Raw genomic sequence first — 23,293 nt, 5'->3', positions numbered from 1 at the left:
TTTCACAACATATTTTATTTATAATGGAACTTTAATTATTGGTTATATCCTGAAAATTGTTTGTTTTCTTATTGGAATACTACTCTATCAAAGCAATTTTAATACTTGCCTATTGGCTAACCATCTAAACTAAAAACTCAGGAAAAATATGGTTATAATAAAAAGACACTTCCACATATATATATGTAATTTCTTATTAAGTAAAATTCTTGTTGAGAAATACATTTTAATATGACTGATTTTCTTTTCATGGTAAAAGACTCTGAAATGTGTAATGCTTGTTATTGCATATGTCTATACAAATATATATCAAGTTTAGTTATTTAATAACTTTTTATAGTAATTTTGAAATTCATTTAATTTCTCATATATGAGAAAATATTTTTCATTTATTTTAAATCAAATAAATCTTTTTAATATTATAAGGTTTCGAAATTTATTTCACTACATCAAATATAATAATGTTTATTTTCAATGTTTTCATATATTTGTCAACATCCCTATTTCATTAACTTTCCTTTTTCTTAATACTAGACCCTTCTAAATAATATGAACTTCTTAAATATTTTTATTGATTTTGAAAAGAAAGTACAGAACATTTGTGCTATAGTGTAAGTTATTAAGAAAAATATTCTTACTTGTAAGCAACTTGTAATTACTTTTACTTCCTAATACATAGAAACTAATATTTAAAGAACTTTTACAAAGCAATATTTATTTCAAAAGTCTTAGAAAAACATAATTTAAATGGCAAAAATGTTACAAGGTTATAATTTTTTTTATATTTGTTAATAATGATTTTAAATAATTATTGGCCACTGATTTCTCAAATAATTGCTAAATTTGTTATTGTATATATAAGCCTGTGTACAGTGCTTGCATGTATATGTCTGTGTGTACATATCTACAAATAATATGTATAATATTATATAGTACATACTTGCCAAAACTGTTCAAAAACTTTAAGTTCAACATTATTGGATGGAGTCTGACTTTTACAAGGCTGCAAAAAAAGAACTAAGATAAACCAGATGAGAATTGCGTTTAGTGACATTAATCTCTCTAGATGTTTAAATATGAAAAATATTCTAATATCATAATACAAGAAAATATGTTTTTTTGTGTTTTTTTAATACTTGTAATATATTAAAATAATCACACTTGCAAAATATCTTCTGAATACAAACTACATATAGAGTATATCTTGAAATTCATTTTCAAAACAGCCTGTTTTACTGTTTGAGTAAAAGTTACATGTAATAAATACTTTCCAACCCTTCTTCTACACAACTACATTCATTTGAAATTTTCTTTCAACCTGTTTTCTCTTAACTTCAAACCTCCATGAGCACGAAGGACATTATTTCCATTGAGATATGTCTCAATATTTTCCAGTTCAGGAAACCACTAAGGATGCTCCCCCTTACTCCTCATTAAACCAACTTATTAAGAATAATACAAAAAGATCAATTATTAAATCCCTTAAAGACGTGAGATAAAGAGAATAAGCTTGAAAGTAGTAGTAAAGGGTTACCACGAAAAGACTGATTCAACATGACTTTTCCTTGCTTAAATATGATGGATGAACATAGCCATTGAATAGTTTCTTCCATTGTTAGAAAGGTTTAAATTATGATAAATGGCTTTCTCAGACTGTACTCAGAGGACGTATTTCGTTTTTGCATAATTGCATTTTCAGGATATGCTCTGAGCAGCATTTTGAAAATGTGTTGTTAAATGTTGAAGGTGGAGAATTTTTTTTAGAAAGTGTACCTTAATGAAACCATACTGAACTTCCATCTTTTGGGAAATACTATTCAATTATTGTCTATCAATTCTATTCACGTGATATAGATATCCTTTGTAGAAGCTAACAATACTGAAGTGAACTTGGAAAACTTGGGATTTCAGGTGAATATTGGGATCTAAATTTCAATTGAAATTAAAAAAATCTATTCACAAAAGAAGCTACTTAACAAAAAAAAAAAAAGAAAAAGAAACAATATAGAAATATTCTTTGATAATCTGTAATGCATCTGGCTCTTTTCAGAAAAGAAATCTGAGCTGTTACAAATCTAATAGAAAAGATATTTAATATATTTTATCCAACCTTTACAACGATATGACAGGTTATTTCAATATCTAAAAATCTTCATCAGAGCTTTCAGTTATATAAGATTCTATTTTTTGCAATGTGTTTGTGTTGTAAAATTATCAAAAAAAAAAAGAAGAATTTGTAATATTTTAAAAATAGAATTTAGAGCTGATCAATGGATGCTAATGTTGGTCTCAATGTCATATAAAGAATGCTCAAAAAAGATCTTCTTGTACAGAGCTAGTTCAATTGGTGGATCTTGTAATTAAGTAGCTAGGGTTAATTAATAGCATACCAACCTTGATTATTTCTCTTTTTTGTTTTTTGTCATGGTTAATAGATGCTAAAATGCTAATAATTTTTCATATTATTACATCATTTTTTTCTTACAAACAGAAAACCAATATAATTAACATTATTAATAAGCTAGACAGCCTACAATGTTACAATATATATATGAGTAATCATGTTGTCTGTAAAAGGTTTAAAAATATGCTGGAGAGGATACTGAGAAAATAGTGTCAAAGGTTTCCAAAAAATAGGATAAACAGAAAAAAATGTGTTGCATTTATCCTTCTCTATTTGAAGAACAATAAGGAGAGCTTAAGGTAGGCAATATAGAAGTAGAAAGACAAATGCTGATGATATTCAATTCTACAGGGGATTGCTAATCAAATGTGTAGTGAGGAATATATGTTCTGTATCAAGTATTGAAATGGCTGCATGTATATTATTAGAAGAATTCTTACAAAGAAGAAGAATAAATTTAAGAATTATATATTTACTACATAAAGATATATTTTATTCATTGGCCGTTGATGAAACATAATCAAAATGTAGAATCTAGTTGAATGAAGTAATCTATGCAAGGAAGTTCAGAAATGCAGAAATAACAGCTAAGTGGTGGTTTTCAGTCATATGATATAGAGAAATAGACAGGCATAGCAACGACGTAAATGGCTCAGAGTCTAGTCGACTAAGAAGCAAAGACCATGGCAAGCAAGCTGTTTTTGTTAATGGAATGCTAGACATTCTAGAAACTTCCAAGAGAAACACGAACTTTCTTAAATAATTAAGAATTACTTCTCATGATGTAGATGTTTCGAAAAACTTATTAAAGAGAAATTACTTTATAACTCTTCTTGCAAGATAGATCATTCAACTATTTTAGCTACAGACCATAGACTACTACAAATGCAATTCTTTTTTTAAGTAGAGAAAGAAGAAATTTAAAACTAAAATCATTTTGTCATTGATGAAGTAAATATTTCTAGAAAATAAGCAATTATCATCCCTAAGTGGAAATAGATAAACATTCAGAAACATGTACCGGTGCACAAATACACACATGCATACTTGCATTGTAGCTCCAATAAGTTTTTTATTTAATTGTATTGTTTTATACTTTATATTTCTAAAATTAAAATTTTTTAGGGAATATTGAATTTTCTCTCATCAACTTATAATTTTCTGTGGCTTGCTGTAGATTGATACAGGCAGAAATACTTGGATTTCTACTTCTTTTATAGGTTAATTAATAGTTAATTGAATTTTGTCATCTTTTGCAGACTAACTTCAGAAGTGTTATATGTAATTCTATAGGATGTTATATGAAATTTCCAAAAGTCTGTTCAGTTTTGTTAATAAAAACTACAAATTAGACAAAGAAATAATTATTGCTTCAAAAGTGATTAAAAAATGAACAGTTGATAACAGTCATTCCTTTAAAAAATAAAAAGTTTTTTGACAAAGAAAATGAACGTAGTCCAAGTATTTTTTTTTTTTTTTTGCAACAAGTTGTGAAGTAATTCAGTTCAAAACTGATTGCAATTGCAAACTGGTGCAAATTGCATGATAATGAACACCTTAAAATGCTTCAGTTTATGACTGTCTAAAGAAAATATCAAAACTCGAAGAATTGATAAAGACAGGTTCATGACATTTAGCACTTCCATTGAGTGTACTTGCATGAAAATGGCTCCATGATAGAACAAAGAAGACATAGCACTGGAGATTCCTATCTCCTTTAAGAATGATTTTTTTAGTAGGATTTTGGACAGGTATAATCGATAAAGTAGTGATGGAACATTTCTATGAAGCATGTAATAAATATCTAATAATAGTATGATGTGAAGGAAGAATATATTCTGAATTAAAATGAAAAAAAAAAAAAAGGAAGAAAAATGAATGAGATAATATACTTCTTTGGAAATATCAAGAATGATCTGGAAATGCCATATCACTTTTGATTAAAGAAAATTGATGTAAGGCTGATATGACAATGTGAAGATAGTTTACTTTTCTTTGTGTAAAATGTGGATAGGTTTGAATATTCATGAGACCGAATGAAACAGTATTTTAGGAACTCTCCTTTGTCATAGAGTTGGCTGGAAATCTATATTTTAGTTTGAAAGAGACACCCTTTACAGTTGTGGAGAGTTTGAGAAGCGAGTGTTGAACAAGATCAAACTTGGCATGTGTGAAAGAAGTGTATTTTGAAATGCAAACAAAAGCTTTCTTAAACGTATTCAATGATTTATTCATGGTAAACAAAAATGGTAAAAATTATATGACTTGCTTGGCATATGAAAGAAATTCTGAATAGATTTTGTATGATGATATGCCAAGGGTCAGCTGAGATTCTCTAGAAAGAATTCTAAATATTTTAAATATTTTCAATATTTTATTATGAAATAATTCTAGATATTGTTAAAAAGAATTTCATAGTTTTATGTGCGTCTCTCCTTATTTTCATAAAAAACAATTTTGAACTAGATTTTAGAGAATCATTTTTTGTAGTTTAAATTAGTGACAGAAGTAAAGGTATTTTTTTTTTTCAATCTCTGTCATGTTTGTTACTTGTTTTTATTTTTCTCTTTATAAAATTCTGTTGATTCATAAATAGTTTGAAATTGAAAAAAATTGTTTATTTCTATGCTCATCATAGACATGCTTCTCATAAAAGTAAGATGAAATATTAATTTTCTGGCAAGCGTCTACACTTTTTCTTTGTATTTCTTCTTTAAAGTGATAGGCTTGAAAAAATTGAGAGATTTCATTCTTCATATAGTTCTGAAATTGAAAGAAGCACTTCACTAGTTTATTATTTAGTTAATCATGAGAAATAAAATCCATCTTTTATTTTCTTTATTTTGTGTAAATGAATTATTTGCACCTAACTTATTCATTTTATTCTGATTATTCTGACGTGTCTAGGTCATTGATTTCAAATAGAAGCCATGTATTTTAGTAACAGTCTATTGTTCCACTTGTAATTGTTAAAAAGAAAGTATACTGATGAAAATAACATTAGTTTTTGATTGATATTATTTTTTACCTTGCTCTATATTTATATGTAGTTACCTTGTTTTTTAATGCACCATATGTTCCAGAGTGTTGCCATAAATAGTCTGTCAAAAGTATGTTAAACCTGATGGAGCCCATCACTCTGCATGTCTCATACATCTGACTTGTTCCAGAGAGAGAGAAAACAATCAACTTGTACTTTGGTGAGACTAGATCTTGGATTGCAGAGAACCAGATTAAGCATCATAAAACATTCCATCTTTCATTGTAGCAACTCTGCCAAATCACTGTTGTCATTAAATATGCATTAAATAAGTTAGAACTAATCTGCTTGTTGTTCTTCATGCAGATGGCTTCCCTGAATTTTCATTTTGCATAAAATTCTTTGTTCTTTTGCCAAGTAATCTACCAATCTATATTTACTTACCAATTCTCTCATGCTTTTATTGGGTCAGAACACTTAAACATACCTGGAGTTATTTCCCATATCTGCCAGAAGAGTTTAAATGATATTGGTAATTGACTAATCTCAATGCTCTCCTTTCTTCCTAGTTAACTTTTTCAATATTTCACACACTAGATATGTTAACACTAACTTACCTATGGCAATTAATAATTTAGTTGCTCCATTCATCATCGTTTAACGTCCGCTTTCCATGCTAGCATGGGTTGGACGATTTGACTGAGGACTGGTGAAACCGGATGGCAACACCAGGCTCCAGTCTGATTTGGCAGAGTTTCTACAGCTGGATGCCCTTCCTAACGCCAACCACTCAGAGAGTGTAGTGGGTGCTTTTACGTGTCACCCGCACGAAAACGGCCACGCTCGAAATGGTGTCTTTTATGTGCCACCCGCACAAGCCAGTCCAGGGGCACTGGCAACGATCTCGCTCGAAAATCCTACAGGAGCCAGTCAGGCGGTACTGGCAACCTATCATAGTAATTGTAGGTTAATTTCAAAATACTATACTTAATTGAAGTAAAGATTAAGATGTATCTGTAATATTGTTATTAAATTTTTTTACTGAGATGGATGCATCAGATTTTCAGTTTCTGAGAAACCAGGAATCTAAGATGTTTCAGGATCAATACTATTATTCCTTCTCATTTATTCTTTTCTTCTAAAACAGAGAATATCTTTGAAGAGTGGAGAGTACATTAACTTGGTTATATTATTAACATTGGGAAAAAAATATATCTGAAAATCTATTTGTTCAAAGACGTGTATTTGTCTTGTTGAAATACTTTTAGCTATCATGAGAACTGCTGAATAAGAGAAGCACTGCACTTTTGTTCAATACATATTCAATCAACACAAACAAAAATGTCACTACACTAAGGATTTCTTTATGTCAGTTTTTAAATGCTAACTCAGACTTTTACTGCATGCTACTAACAGTACATCATCACTGTTAACCTGTTTTATTCACACTGTTTAAAAGCATAGCATACCTAATCATTCTTTTACTTTTTGTCAGAATTTCATTTGGCAAATAGATATATGTTCAAACATATTTCAACTCCTGATTAACTCTAAGAAAGATTGTTTCAATTATTGTGTGAGTGTGTGGTGGTTCCTATGTTGCTGACAAGAAGAAAGACTTTCTGATATGCAATGTAAATGAGATTCATCATGCAGGATGAAAACATCTCATGAGGTGATCACTGCAGCAAAGAGTTGAAGGAGGAGTATGGAAATAGTCCACCCTTGCCTGCTACTGTTGTTCAATGCAGATTAGTTTTTGCTGGCTTCAATTATCACTCTGGTCATGCTGAATGTTATAGTTTGGAGACTTGCACGCTCAGATACAGGATGAGGGTCACTCAAATGTATTGATGTTGTTCAAAGAGATACAATACATAGAAATGAGGGCCTACCAAAGCTCTGTGTGTGTGTCTGTGTATATTTATATATTAAGCATATATGAAATTTACACAGACACACACACACACACACAATGCAAAAAAAATGGGGCAAATAAGGAAGTGAAACGGAATGGGAAGAGTTACAATGATCTTTGCGAAAAAGAAAGTTGGTGGGTGTGCATTGACTTCCCAACCACATGGTTCTGTGTTCAGTCCCACTGCATAGCACCTTGGGCAAGTGTCTTATATAGCCTCCGGTTGACCAAAATTTTTGTGAGTAGATTTGGCAGATGGAAACTGAAAGAAGTCCATAATGTATATCTGTGTGTGTGTGTTTGTGTATATGTTTGACCCCCATCGCTGCTTGGCAACTGGTTTTAGTGTGTTTATGTCCCTGTAACTTAGCAAACTGGCAAAAGAGAATAAGTACCAGGCTTAGATAAGTCCTCGGGTAAATTTGTTTGACTAAAATTCTTCAAGGCACTGCCCCAGCATGGGCGAGGTATAATGACTCAAACAAGTAAAAGATAAAAAAGATATATACTATATTACATTATATCTCTCTTTTACTTGTTTCAGTCATTTGACTGCGGCCATACTGGAGCACCGCCTGTAGGCGAGCAAATCGACCCCGGGACTTATTCTTTGTAAGCCTAGTACTTATTCTATCAGGCTCTTTTGCTGAACCGCTAAGTGACAGGGACATAAACACACCAGCATCGGTTGTCAAGCAATGCTAGGGGGACAAACACAGACACACAAACACATATACATACATATATATACATATATACGACGGGCTTCTTTCAGTTTCCGTCTACCAAATCCACTCACATCTTGACTGGGCTGCTAATCAACAGTCTAGTGAATCAAACATGAATTTAATTTCTATATATTATAATTGGAGGGGTAAAATAGCAGTAATTTCAATTTAGAGGAAGGTAGATTAAGTAGTAATGGACAGCAGGTTAGGGGTAAATCAAGCAAGAGAAAAAAAAAAAGAGATAAGAAAAAAGGAGAAAAAAATATATATAGAAATAAAAATGAAAATGGAAGGACAATACCCTAAGGAGTGGCTAGAGGAAACTTAAGGTAAGGGAATTTAGGTCAAGATATTGGAGAATTATTAAGAATATATCTATTTGTCAGTATATTTAGAATAATACAACAAAACATTAAAGTACTAAATTTAAAACCATAGAGAACATTAATAATTAAATTAGAACAAGACAAACATTTATAGTTAAAATAAGATATATATATTAATGTGGGGTAGTAGAAGAGTGATATTATTTATAAGTAAAACCATAATATCAATGGCCAAAAACAAAACGAAGAGAAGCGGGGAGGGAGAAGGAAAAAAGGGGAGGAATAAAGTTAGAAAATCAGGACTAAAATTTATTTTGGTCAACCTGAAGCTACAGTAGAAGACATTTGCCCAAAGTGCCACATGGTGGGACTGAATCTAGAACCATGTGGTTTGTAAGCAAGCTTCTTACCACACAGCTACTGACATATGTGCATACATCTGTATGAATATATGTATTTATTTGTTTGTGTTTATGTTTTTGAAGGATGGAAATGTCTTCCATTCCAAAATCACTCAAACCTTCTATGCTTGCTGGGTATTAATGGAATATTTTTACTCTCTCTCTCTCTATTTGCCAGACAAAACCAATATATCCACATAATAAACTTATTTTGCTTTTATGAACAAAGCATTTAATATATTTACATTTATTTCTATTTTCTGTATAAAGAAAATACACCACTAACTTGTCGTGATAGTGACTTAGCTGTATACTTTATTTCTGATAACTTTTCTCTTATTTTCATTTAACTTTGTAGAATTCCTTATCTTTTCTTGTCAGTGTTGTATTGATATGTAAAATTATATTTTTGGTAGTTATTATTAATTTTTTTTTTTTTCCTGAATTCTTTATTCCACAAAATTGTCCTCCGTTTTCAATGAAGAATTCTACTAGTTAAACAGCCTCAATGAATTTTAAATTCTTGCATTCTATGAAACATTTGAAATATTCAGTGTATATTCTTTAGGAGAGTTTTTTTGTCTTGTATGATTTGCATGTTTTAGAATTAAAGGAATATAAAAGTAGAGTAAAAGTTGTATAATTTCAATGACATTTACAATTTTATTTTCTTGAATATATTTAAGTTTGTTTTTTAATGTTTGTTTTTTTTTTCTTTCTATTTTTGTTCTTTAGTTACATTTTAGTCTTGTTACCAATCTGAATGTTGATTCTTATTTTAACGTGTCTAATTCTATATTCAATATTTTAGATATCTATCTATCTCTGTTGCTCTCTCTTTCTTTCTCTTTATATATATATATATAAATGACTTTCACTATAAGCCCGTCATGAGAAAGGGTATAATTTTTACCAAAACGAGTTCAACTAAATTAAATAACCATATTTTATGTATGAATTTAACTTCAAAGTAAGTTCACTCTGGTAAACCATTTCCCCCACTCTATGCTGTTTTAGTACTCTATTATAGTAAGTGCAATGTTTAAGTTGCTGGTAACTCATACAGCTTAATATATTGCTTGCTGTTTGCACTGCAAGCATTGAACTTCTGCTTAAGAATTTCAGGTTGAAGAGATATATGCAATGTTTATGTATATGAATGTGTGTGTGTGCATGCACAGTACACACACATTTATACACACATAATCTATAGGATCAGTGTGTTTTCTTCCATATAGTTTGATCTAATCATCAGCAGGCTATATAATTCCCTACATTGGTTTTCTTCTTCCTATCTCCTTCTTACATGCCCATTTTTATTTCTTTATTTTGTAATACTAATAACTCTTACCTCCAATTCCTGTTTTCTTTCATACATTTAAATTCAATGTAAGTTGTAATTATCCAAATTCCTTGTGATTGAAAACACAATTTCTTAATGCGTGTGTGCACATGCATATGTCAGCTGGCACTTACAGACATGATTGTATGAGGTATTGAATGCTTATATAACAACAAAACTGATATTCTGTTTATTACCGATAGATTCCTTTATTACTGGAATCTTATATTTTGAAGACATTCCTTTTGTTATCAATAAGTCACTTGTGTTTATGCATTTTTCCTTACTTTCCTACCAATTTTGTATTGTTCTTCATATTATATGCATTTTAAGCTCTTAAGCAATTTGCAAGTAATTCTTTTCCCTATTACACTATTACATGTGTGTGTGTGTGTCTCTCTCTCTTTCCGTCTTCTCAAGTTGTTGCATAATGTACTTCTATTCTTTGCCAAACTAATATAGGGCTTGGCTAACTCTGCCGATTGCCACACACTCATTATTTGACAATATTCTGACCACATGCAAGTCATTCCTTGACAAATATACACAGCCAGGTTTTAATATTTCTCGCTGGAGTCTAACATTAATTCAGAATTATCCCAGGAAAGCGGAATTTCCAAAACAAAATAAATACTCTGGTTTTCCATAAGAGAGGTAACAAACAACCATGCAATATGATAAATACAGGAAAACAAAAACCAAGTCTTTACAGTGACTTAAATGACTATTCTTTCAATCTCATGCTGAAATAACAACGGTCTTAGTGTTATGACATGATTTGATGAAATGGTTATGGTTGTTGAGTTGATTGTACCATGGAAAGGTAATACAGAATTGCTTTGTGTAAAGTAACAACTGGCGAGTGAAGAGTTTTGGTAACCAAGTGAAGGTATGATACAGTAAGGTTGGTGGCTATATTCATGATGTCTTTCTTGGTTCACTGAACTTAGGCAGTAGAACAGCAAAGGAATGATTGGAAACTTACAAGACTGTAGCAGAGAATCATTCAAATTAATATATATCTTGGGTATGTGAAGCACCTTCAGAGACAGTAAATAATAAATCTTTTTTTCTTTTTTTCTTTTTGTTACCGACTGAAAATCAAATAGATACTGAATGTTGAAACTGCTCTGGTTTTAAATGATTACTTCCTGAACCATATTCTTTTGCACTTCCATAGAAAGCAATTCTGTTGAATCTTCCTAATGCTTTGGTTTCTCTTATTGGTAGTTTTCTGATAAAGAGAATTTCCTGCATGTCAGGACATATGCGTATATGTACATACACATGTATGTGTGTATATATGTACATGCTCTCTCCCTCTTTCTCTCTCTTTCTCTCTCTCTCTCTCTCTCTCTCTCTCTCTCTCTCTCTCTGTATATATATATATATTTATTTATTTACGGCCTCAAACATCTCAATACCTTGCGCTTTCTTGTTTCTCTCCATGAAATTCAATTGAATTCAGTTGTTGTCTTAAATTCATGCTTATTCATTTTCTAAGCTTCCTAAATTCATGCTACGTTATATTCTAATCACCCAGAATTCATTGCTCTTTTAAAAAAAATTACGATTTATGCATTGTTGTCTCTCAAATATTTAAAATCTACAATTAAGAGCCCTCTCTACTCGCTGGCGGTACCTACCCACCACCACTACCCATTTTCCTTTATTCAAAAATTCTTATCGCTCCTTAAAATTATGGCTTTTAAGTGTTGATTTCTCAGCCCAAGAATTACAGCGTGATGTGCTGCTTGACTGGTCCCCCCTCTCCCTCTCTCTCTCTCTCTCTCTCTCTCTCTTTATATATATATATGATGATGATGATGATGATCTTTTCTCCCGCCATGCCTCTGTCTACCCCTCCATCCTCTCTCTCCCCCTTCGTAGTTTTTCCTTTAAGGTCTTCAGGTTCTGGCTATATATAAATGAGAAACCCATTCTAAATTATCTAGCTGACGTACTACGACGAAATACCCAAGATGCAGATAAGATAGAGATTTTTATTTATTTACGGCCTCAAACATCTCAATACCTTGCGCTTTCTTGTTTCTCTCCATGAAATTCAATTGAATTCAGTTGTTGTCTTAAATTCATGCTTATTCATTTTCTAAGCTTCCTAAATTCATGCTACGTTATATTCTAATCACCCAGAATTCATTGCTCTTTTAAAAAAAATTACGATTTATGCATTGTTGTCTCTCAAATATTTAAAATCTACAATTAAGAGCCCTCTCTACTCGCTGGCGGTACCTACCCACCACCACTACCCATTTTCCTTTATTCAAAAATTCTTATCGCTCCTTAAAATTATGGCTTTTAAGTGTTGATTTCTCAGCCCAAGAATTACAGCGTGATGTGCTGCTTGACTGGTCCCCCCTCTCCCTCTCTCTCTCTCTCTCTTTATATATATATATGATGATGATGATGATGATCTTTTCTCCCGCCATGCCTCTGTCTACCCCTCCATCCTCTCTCTCCCCCTTCGTAGTTTTTCCTTTAAGGTCTTCAGGTTCTGGCTATATATAAATGAGAAACCCATTCTAAATTATCTAGCTGACGTACTACGACGAAATACCCAAGATGCAGATAAGATAGAGATTTTTATTTATTTACGGCCTCAAACATCTCAATACCTTGCGCTTTCTTGTTTCTCTCCATGAAATTCAATTGAATTCAGTTGTTGTCTTAAATTCATGCTTATTCATTTTCTAAGCTTCCTAAATTCATGCTACGTTATATTCTAATCACCCAGAATTCATTGCTCTTTTTAAAAAAATTACGATTTATGCATTGTTGTCTCTCAAATATTTAAAATCTACAATTAAGAGCCCTCTCTACTCGCTGGCGGTACCTACCCACCACCACTACCCATTTTCCTTTATTCAAAAATTCTTATCGCTCCTTAAAATTATGGCTTTTAAGTGTTGATTTCTCAGCCCAAGAATTACAGCGTGATGTGCTGCTTGACTGGTCCCCCCTCTCCCTCTCTCTCTCTCTCTCTCTCTCTCTCTTTATATATATATATGATGATGATGATGATGATCTTTTCTCCCGCCATGCCTCTGTCTACCCCTCCATCCTCTCTCTCCCCCTTCGTAGTTTTTCCTTTAAGGTCTTCAGGTTCTGGCTATATATAAATGAGAAACCCATTCTAAATTATCTAGCTGACGTACTACGACGAAATACCCAAGATGCAGATAAGATAGAGATTTTTATTTATTTACGGCCTCAAACATCTCAATACCTTGCGCTTTCTTGTTTCTCTCCATGAAATTCAATTGAATTCAGTTGTTGTCTTAAATTCATGCTTATTCATTTTCTAAGCTTCCTAAATTCATGCTACGTTATATTCTAATCACCCAGAATTCATTGCTCTTTTAAAAAAATTACGATTTATGCATTGTTGTCTCTCAAATATTTAAAATCTACAATTAAGAGCCCTCTCTACTCGCTGGCGGTACCTACCCACCACCACTACCCATTTTCCTTTATTCAAAAATTCTTATCGCTCCTTAAAATTATGGCTTTTAAGTGTTGATTTCTCAGCCCAAGAATTACAGCGTGATGTGCTGCTTGACTGGTCCCCCCTCTCCCTCTCTCTCTCTCTCTCTCTCTCTCTTTATATATATATATGATGATGATGATGATGATCTTTTCTCCCGCCATGCCTCTGTCTACCCCTCCATCCTCTCTCTCCCCCTTCGTAGTTTTTCCTTTAAGGTCTTCAGGTTCTGGCTATATATAAATGAGAAACCCATTCTAAATTATCTAGCTGACGTACTACGACGAAATACCCAAGATGCAGATAAGATAGAGATTTTTATTTATTTACGGCCTCAAACATCTCAATACCTTGCGCTTTCTTGTTTCTCTCCATGAAATTCAATTGAATTCAGTTGTTGTCTTAAATTCATGCTTATTCATTTTCTAAGCTTCCTAAATTCATGCTACGTTATATTCTAATCACCCAGAATTCATTGCTCTTTTTAAAAAAATTACGATTTATGCATTGTTGTCTCTCAAATATTTAAAATCTACAATTAAGAGCCCTCTCTACTCGCTGGCGGTACCTACCCACCACCACTACCCATTTTCCTTTATTCAAAAATTCTTATCGCTCCTTAAAATTATGGCTTTTAAGTGTTGATTTCTCAGCCCAAGAATTACAGCGTGATGTGCTGCTTGACTGGTCCCCCCTCTCCCTCTCTCTCTCTCTCTCTCTCTCTCTTTATATATATATATGATGATGATGATGATGATCTTTTCTCCCGCCATGCCTCTGTCTACCCCTCCATCCTCTCTCTCCCCCTTCGTAGTTTTTCCTTTAAGGTCTTCAGGTTCTGGCTATATATAAATGAGAAACCCATTCTAAATTATCTAGCTGACGTACTACGACGAAATACCCAAGATGCAGATAAGATAGAGATTTTTATTTATTTACGGCCTCAAACATCTCAATACCTTGCGCTTTCTTGTTTCTCTCCATGAAATTCAATTGAATTCAGTTGTTGTCTTAAATTCATGCTTATTCATTTTCTAAGCTTCCTAAATTCATGCTACGTTATATTCTAATCACCCAGAATTCATTGCTCTTTTTAAAAAAATTACGATTTATGCATTGTTGTCTCTCAAATATTTAAAATCTACAATTAAGAGCCCTCTCTACTCGCTGGCGGTACCTACCCACCACCACTACCCATTTTCCTTTATTCAAAAATTCTTATCGCTCCTTAAAATTATGGCTTTTAAGTGTTGATTTCTCAGCCCAAGAATTACAGCGTGATGTGCTGCTTGACTGGTCCCCCCTCTCCCTCTCTCTCTCTCTCTCTCTCTCTCTTTATATATATATATGATGATGATGATGATGATCTTTTCTCCCGCCATGCCTCTGTCTACCCCTCCATCCTCTCTCTCCCCCTTCGTAGTTTTTCCTTTAAGGTCTTCAGGTTCTGGCTATATATAAATGAGAAACCCATTCTAAATTATCTAGCTGACGTACTACGACGAAATACCCAAGATGCAGATAAGATAGAGATTTTTATTTATTTACGGCCTCAAACATCTCAATACCTTGCGCTTTCTTGTTTCTCTCCATGAAATTCAATTGAATTCAGTTGTTGTCTTAAATTCATGCTTATTCATTTTCTAAGCTTCCTAAATTCATGCTACGTTATATTCTAATCACCCAGAATTCATTGCTCTTTTAAAAAAATTACGATTTATGCATTGTTGTCTCTCAAATATTTAAAATCTACAATTAAGAGCCCTCTCTACTCGCTGGCGGTACCTACCCACCACCACTACCCATTTTCCTTTATTCAAAAATTCTTATCGCTCCTTAAAATTATGGCTTTTAAGTGTTGATTTCTCAGCCCAAGAATTACAGCGTGATGTGCTGCTTGACTGGTCCCCCCTCTCCCTCTCTCTCTCTCTCTCTCTCTCTCTCTCTTTATATATATATATGATGATGATGATGATGATCTTTTCTCCCGCCATGCCTCTGTCTACCCCTCCATCCTCTCTCTCCCCCTTCGTAGTTTTTCCTTTAAGGTCTTCAGGTTCTGGCTATATATAAATGAGAAACCCATTCTAAATTATCTAGCTGACGTACTACGACGAAATACCCAAGATGCAGATAAGATAGAGATTTTTATTTATTTACGGCCTCAAACATCTCAATACCTTGCGCTTTCTTGTTTCTCTCCATGAAATTCAATTGAATTCAGTTGTTGTCTTAAATTCATGCTTATTCATTTTCTAAGCTTCCTAAATTCATGCTACGTTATATTCTAATCACCCAGAATTCATTGCTCTTTTAAAAAAAATTACGATTTATGCATTGTTGTCTCTCAAATATTTAAAATCTACAATTAAGAGCCCTCTCTACTCGCTGGCGGTACCTACCCACCACCACTACCCATTTTCCTTTATTCAAAAATTCTTATCGCTCCTTAAAATTATGGCTTTTAAGTGTTGATTTCTCAGCCCAAGAATTACAGCGTGATGTGCTGCTTGACTGGTCCCCCCTCTCCCTCTCTCTCTCTCTCTCTCTTTATATATATATATGATGATGATGATGATGATCTTTTCTCCCGCCATGCCTCTGTCTACCCCTCCATCCTCTCTCTCCCCCTTCGTAGTTTTTCCTTTAAGGTCTTCAGGTTCTGGCTATATATAAATGAGAAACCCATTCTAAATTATCTAGCTGACGTACTACGACGAAATACCCAAGATGCAGATAAGATAGAGATTTTTATTTATTTACGGCCTCAAACATCTCAATACCTTGCGCTTTCTTGTTTCTCTCCATGAAATTCAATTGAATTCAGTTGTTGTCTTAAATTCATGCTTATTCATTTTCTAAGCTTCCTAAATTCATGCTACGTTATATTCTAATCACCCAGAATTCATTGCTCTTTTAAAAAAAATTACGATTTATGCATTGTTGTCTCTCAAATATTTAAAATCTACAATTAAGAGCCCTCTCTACTCGCTGGCGGTACCTACCCACCACCACTACCCATTTTCCTTTATTCAAAAATTCTTATCGCTCCTTAAAATTATGGCTTTTAAGTGTTGATTTCTCAGCCCAAGAATTACAGCGTGATGTGCTGCTTGACTGGTCCCCCCTCTCCCTCTCTCTCTCTCTCTCTCTCTCTCTTTATATATATATATGATGATGATGATGATGATCTTTTCTCCCGCCATGCCTCTGTCTACCCCTCCATCCTCTCTCTCCCCCTTCGTAGTTTTTCCTTTAAGGTCTTCAGGTTCTGGCTATATATAAATGAGAAACCCATTCTAAATTATCTAGCTGACGTACTACGACGAAATACCCAAGATGCAGATAAGATAGAGATTTTTATTTATTTACGGCCTCAAACATCTCAATACCTTGCGCTTTCTTGTTTCTCTCCATGAAATTCAATTGAATTCAGTTGTCTTAAATTCATGCTTATTCATTTTCTAAGCTTCCTAAATTCATGCTACGTTATATTCTAATCACCCAGAATTCATTGCTCTTTTAAAAAAATTACGATTTATGCATTGTTGTCTCTCAAATATTTAAAATCTACAATTAAGAGCCCTCTCTACTCGCTGGCGGTAACCCGCCCTCCCACCCCCTCCACCGGAACTTCATTCGTCTGTCATTCCTCTGTCATCCCACCCCCTCCACCGGAAGTTTCATTCCTCTGTCATCCCACCCCCTCCACCGGAAGTTCATTCCTCTGCCATCCCACCCCCTCCACCGGAAGTTCATTCCTCTGTCATCCCACCCCCTCCACCGGAAGTTCATTCCTCTGCCACCCCCCCTCCACCGGAAGTTCATTCCTCTGTCATCCCACCCCTCCACCGGAAGTTCATTCCTCTGTCATCCCACCCCCTCCACCGGAAGTTCATTCCTCTGTCATCGCACCCCCTCCACCGGAAGTTCATTCCTCTGCCATCCCACCCCCTCCACCGGAAGTTCATTTCTCTGTCATCCCGCCCCCTCCACCGGAAGTTCATTCCTCTGTCATCCCACCCCCTCCACCGGAAGTTCATTCCTCTGTCATCCCACCCCTCCACCGGAAGTTCATTCCTCTGTCATCCCACCCCCTCCACCGGAAGTTCATTCCTCTGTCATCCCACCCCTCCACCGGAAGTTCATTCCTCTGTCATCCCACCCCCTCCACCGGAAGTTCATTCCTCTGTCATCCCACCCCCTCCACCGGAAGTTCATTCCTCTGTCATCCCACCCCCTCCACCGGAAGTTCATTCCTCTGTCATCCCGCCCCCTCCACCGGAAGTTCATTCCTCTGTCATCCCGCCCCCTCCACCGGAAGTTCATCCCTTTGTCATCCTGTCAACCTCGGCTGTCTCCCGGAACCCATCTAGTGGCCTTGGCCATCCTCTCCCCTACCTTTGGGTAGCGCATTAAGGTTGAGAAATGTTTGCAGGTTGTAGGTAATGTTTTGCTTATGAATTCTTCCAATTGCAAGTTTTCTTTTCAGGTACACGACACTGCTTTTCCTCTTCCCAGGCTACAGGCCCACACCCCCAACACCCATACTGTTAGGATTGGCACTCTCAACGTCGGCACGCTGAAAGGTAGATCTGGTGAAATTGTTGAGATGCTTGAACGGAGATGCGTAGATATGTGCTGCATCCAGGAAGTAAGATGGAGAGGAGGTTCTGCAAGGTTCCTCACAGGCAAAGAACACAGGTACAAGATTTTCTGGGCAGGGAACACTGACGGGGTCGGGGGCGTAGGAATACTTCTAGCGGAGAAATGGGTGGATAAGGTAATCGAGGTCGTTAGAGTAAGTGACAGAGTACTTAAGATCAGACTAGTGCTTCATCATAGATTAGCTACTGTCATCTCAGCCTATGCACCTCAACCTGGGCTACCAGATGGTCTGAAAGACCAATTCTATGACACCCTCTTGCAAACTACCTCGTCGACGAGTGACAGGGACCTTCTCTTTGTGGCTGGAGACTTCAACGGTCATGTCAGACGTCGTGCTGGGGGCTTCCATGGCATACATGGAGGCTATGGCTTCGGTTCCCGCAACGAGGAGGGAACCAGACTGCTGGAGTTCTGTGATGCAACCAATCTTATAGTCTGCAATACCAACTTCAGGAAACCTGCCAGTCACCTAGTCACCTACCGCTCCGGCAGACACTCTAGCCAAATCGACTACATCCTCGCCAGAAATAGGGAAAGAGGGCGGCTTATAAATGCCAAAACCTACCCTGGCGAAGAATGTACCCCACAACATAGATTAGTAGTTAGCGACTTTGGGATCAAGGCAAAATGGGTGCCCAAAATTAGACAGGCTTGGAGAAGAAGGGTGTGGAAGCTTAAAGACCCTGCAAACGGACAGAGACTTAGAGACAAGCTACTTGAAGCATTTAACGAAATAGAAGGGGATATAGCATCATACAACGTGGAAGACAATTGGAGATTTCTGCGGGACAACCTGTTGAAAGCCACCGACCAGATTTGTGGGTGGTGTAAGGTCCCCTCCCAACCCAGAGTAACGTGGTGGTGGAACAAGGAGGTAGACAGGGCTATTAGACAAAAGAAACAAGCTTGGAAGGACTGGAAGAACGGTGGTAGCAGGGAATTGTACCAATGTGCCAGAAGGGAGGCTAGGCGACAGGTTTATTTAGCCAGAGGGGAAGCAGATAAGGAAAGATTTGCCAATGTTCTGCGCCGTGAGGACCAAAGACTCGAGGTATTTCGGGTTGCAAGACAGTGTAGGAGAGAGAATAGTGATGTTGTAGGAGAGAAATGTGTTCGCATGGATGATGGTACGCTTGCATTAAATGAGGATGCAAAGAAAGAGGTCTGGAGATGCCACTACGATAGATTGCTTAATAAAGAGAATGAATGGGAGAAAGAGAGCCTGCCTTATGTCGACCCAATAGAGGGACCAGCTATCCGAGTTGATAGTACCAGGGTAGATAAAGCAATTAAGAGTATGAAGACCGGGAAAGCCCCCGGCCCATCAGGAATCACTGCAGAGATGCTCAAAATATCTGGCAGTGTTGGCTATAGCCTAGTCACCCGTATTACGAACCAGGTGATACACGAAGGAGTCATACCCTATGACTGGTGTAGCAGCATCATAGTCAACTGCTACAAAGGTAAAGGGGACGCTTTAGATACAAATAATTACAGAGGCATCAAGCTGTTAGATCAGGTTATGAAAGTTACAGAGAGGGTCATAGCCCAACTAATTAGGGAGCGAATCAATTTAGATGAGATGCAGTTTGGGTTCGTGCCAGGTAAAAGCACTACTGATGCCTTATTTCTAGTGAGACAGTTGCAAGAGAAATACCTAACCAAGGATAAACCTCTGTACCTGGCTTTCGTTGATATGGAGAAAGCCTTTGACAGGGTCCCCCGATCCCTTATCTGGTGGTCAATGAGGAAACTTGGGATAGAAGAATGGCTAGTGAGAGCTGTGCGAGCCATGTACAGAGATGCGGCCAGTAAGGTGAGGGTTGGAAATGAGTACAGCAATGAATTCCGGGTAGAGGTAGGGGTCCACCAAGGTTCCGTCCTCAGCCCCCTATTATTTACCATAGTCCTCCAGGCAATCACAGAGGAGTTCAAGACAGGTTGCCCCTGGGAGCTCCTCTATGCTGATGACCTTGCCCTAATTGCGGAGTCACTATCAGAACTAGAGGAGAAGTTTCAGGTGTGGAAGCAAGGTCTAGAATTGAAGGGCCTTAGAGTCAACCTAGCTAAAACCAAAATCCTAATAAGTAGGAAGGTAGATAAAACACAAACCCCTTCAGGTAGATGGCCCTGCTCAGTATGTAGAAAAGGAGTAGGTAGTAACTCTATAAGATGTACCCGGTGCAAGCTATGGACACATAAGAGGTGCAGCAACATCAAAGGCAGGTTAACTAGCAAGTTAGTTTTTGTTTGTGGCAGATGTTCAGGTGCAATAAAGACTGCAAACAAACAGGAAACAACTTCTATCTCATTCCAGGGTGAAAAACTAGAGGTAGTCGATAGCTTCCGCTATCTGGGCGACCAAGTTAGTAGTGGGGGTGGGTGCGCTGAAAGTGTAGCTGCTAGAATAAGAATAGCCTGGGCAAAGTTTAGAGAGCTCTTACCCCTGCTGGCGACAAAGGGACTCTCACTCAGAGTAAAAGGCAGACTGTATGACGCATGCGTACGAACAACCATGCTACATGGCAGTGAAACATGGGCTGTAACTGCTGAGGACATACGTAAGCTCGCAAGGAATGAAGCCAGTATGCTCCGTTGGATGTGTAATGTCAATGTGAATACCCGTCAGAGTGTAAGTATCTTGAGAGAAAAGCTGAACATTAGAAGCATCAGTTGTGGCGTGCAAGAGAGACGATTGCGCTGGTATGGACATGTGGTGAGAATGGAGGAGGATAGCTGCGTGAAAAAGTGCCACACCCTAACAGTTGAGGGAACCCGTGGAAGAGGTAGGCCCAGGAAGACCTGGGCTGAGGTGGTGAGGCAAGACCTTCGTACATTGGGCCTCACCGAGGCGATGACTACGGACCGAGACCTTTGGAAATGGGCTGTGCGTGAGAAGACCCGGCAAGCCAAGTAAGATCGTTGCCAGTGCCCCTGGACTGGTTCTTGTGCGGGTGGCACATGAGATGCACCATTTTGAGCGTGGCCGTTGCCAGTACCGCCTGACTGGCTCCTGTAGGATTTTCGAGCGAGATCGTTGCCAGTGCCCCTGGACTGGCTTGTGCGGGTGGCACATAAAAGACACCATTTCGAGCGTGGCCGTTTTCGTGCGGGTGACACGTAAAAGCACCCACTACACTCTCTGAGTGGTTGGCGTTAGGAAGGGCATCCAGCTGTAGAAACTCTGCCAAATCAGACTGGAGCCTGGTGTTGCCATCCGGTTTCACCAGTCCTCAGTCAAATCGTCCAACCCATGCTAGCATGGAAAGCGGACGTTAAACGATGATGATGATATACACACACGCACATATATATATATGCATACTTACACATATACATTCATACATTATGGCATAGCAACTTTAGTGAATATTTAATTCTTGAGATCATCTTCCCTTCTAATATGGAGCTGATCACATTTGGCAATGGGTAATTATGATACATACTCCAGAAGCAGAGATAATCTAAATGAATCAAAAATTTATATTGCACGGTATTTGATATATCTCTGTTTGTCTATGTTCTTCCAATACATACCACTAGCCTCTAAATTATTTCTTTTAGCTCACCTTTGTTTATATCTATGAGTGTGTGTGCGTGTGTGTGCATATGCTTGTGTGTGTAACACATGCTATGTGAATGAAGCTTGACAGATAGAAACTGTGTTGAAACCTGTCAAATGAATGGTTCCTCTGGTGCTAGTACATAGCCATGCCAGACAGTGCCTTGGTCTACCAGAAGGTACATTATGAGTGCAAATATCTGTGAAATACTCAGTTAAGCCACTTCTATTGTAATTCAGTGAGAGATTGTTCCATTGATTGAACCATTGAAACTCTGTGAACCACATTGCAAGTGACACACAACCAGGAGAGCAGTGGCTCTCAATAACAACTGATGCAGGCTATAGGAGTCTCTTTAGTCCAGTTGCAGACAACCAGCCTCTCTAGTAATGGTGGTTTAATAAATGACATGCAGTCTGTGTTGTGGACGTACAACAGAACTGAGTTGGTGAGGTTTTCTGTGTTGCTGTGTGTGTCAGGTGACAAAGTGCAATGGCAAGTGATGAGATGAAAGACCAGAGTGGGTTATGAGATGCTGTGAAACTCACCCCGATCTATGTCAAAATGATGATGATAGCAATGGTCCTTGTTGTTGTTTCATTTCCTCTGAAGCACAAAGCTAAGTTTACTAAATAGAAGCACAGTTGATCGACTCAACCCCACTACTATCATTTCTATTATGTAATTTATTTACAGCAGTGTAGTCAAGGGGAAATTTAATTTCAATGTGATTTGAAGAGAGTAAATCATACACCGAAGTAGATAATGTGGTTCATTCTTTAATCTATGATCTGTATCAACTTGCTTGCTTTGACTGACGTAATAGTATTACAACTATCAGAAGAGAGTAACTTCAGATTTTTACTATTTCAATTGCTTGAACGTTAGATAGACAAAGGTCCATATTTCTGCTTAGATTTGAAATTTATCCACTAAATTCACTCCACTATTTCAACATGTTGACTAATGTCAAAGTACTGAATCAGATAGAGTGGCTTCTTTTAAATTCTATTTTTTATATATTTTTCTTTTTCCAGGATTATACTTGTGGGAGCATATTTTGAATGGACATCTCGAACGTAAGCTTGGTGGTATGTGGAGCTATGGTATGAAGAAAATCAACAATATTCGATTCAAGTAACTATGACATTTCTACTTTTTTTTTATCGTTTACTTTTTTCTGTCATTGGATTGTGGCCATGTTGGGCACTGTCTTGAATGATTTTCTTGAACAAATTGAACCCACTACTTTTTTTTTTTAGTGTTTCATACTTATTCTATCAGTCTCTTTTGCTGAACCACTCAGATATAGGGACATAAACAAACCAATATCAGTTACCAAGCAGTGAGGTAACAAACACACACACACACACACACACACACACACATATATACATAAGATGGGCTTCCACACACTTTCCATCTAGCAAATCCACTCAAAGGGCATTGCTCAACCTA

General features: G+C 36.4%; 1 protein-coding gene across 2 annotated transcripts in view; it reads left to right on the top strand.

Moving 5' to 3' along the window:
• The window catches only part of LOC106874473 (ribitol-5-phosphate xylosyltransferase 1), a 435,359-nt gene that overhangs the window by 257,207 nt on the left and 154,859 nt on the right, over window positions 1-23,293 (top strand). For both annotated transcript variants that reach the window (XM_052970898.2, XM_052970897.2), the window contains one exon: window positions 22,873-22,972. In XM_052970898.2, the coding sequence (XP_052826858.1) occupies window positions 22,873-22,972 (100 nt within the window). The remainder of the gene's footprint in view (window positions 1-22,872; window positions 22,973-23,293) is intronic.

The sequence above is a fragment of the Octopus bimaculoides genome, chromosome 9 (genome assembly GCF_046866305.1).
Source record: "Octopus bimaculoides isolate indiv1 chromosome 9, ASM4686630v1, whole genome shotgun sequence".
In the NCBI taxonomy this organism is placed as follows: domain Eukaryota; kingdom Metazoa; phylum Mollusca; class Cephalopoda; order Octopoda; family Octopodidae; genus Octopus; species Octopus bimaculoides.
The sequence above is the reverse complement of the archived record's forward strand: the minus strand, read 5'-3'. Positions and strand labels throughout refer to the sequence as shown.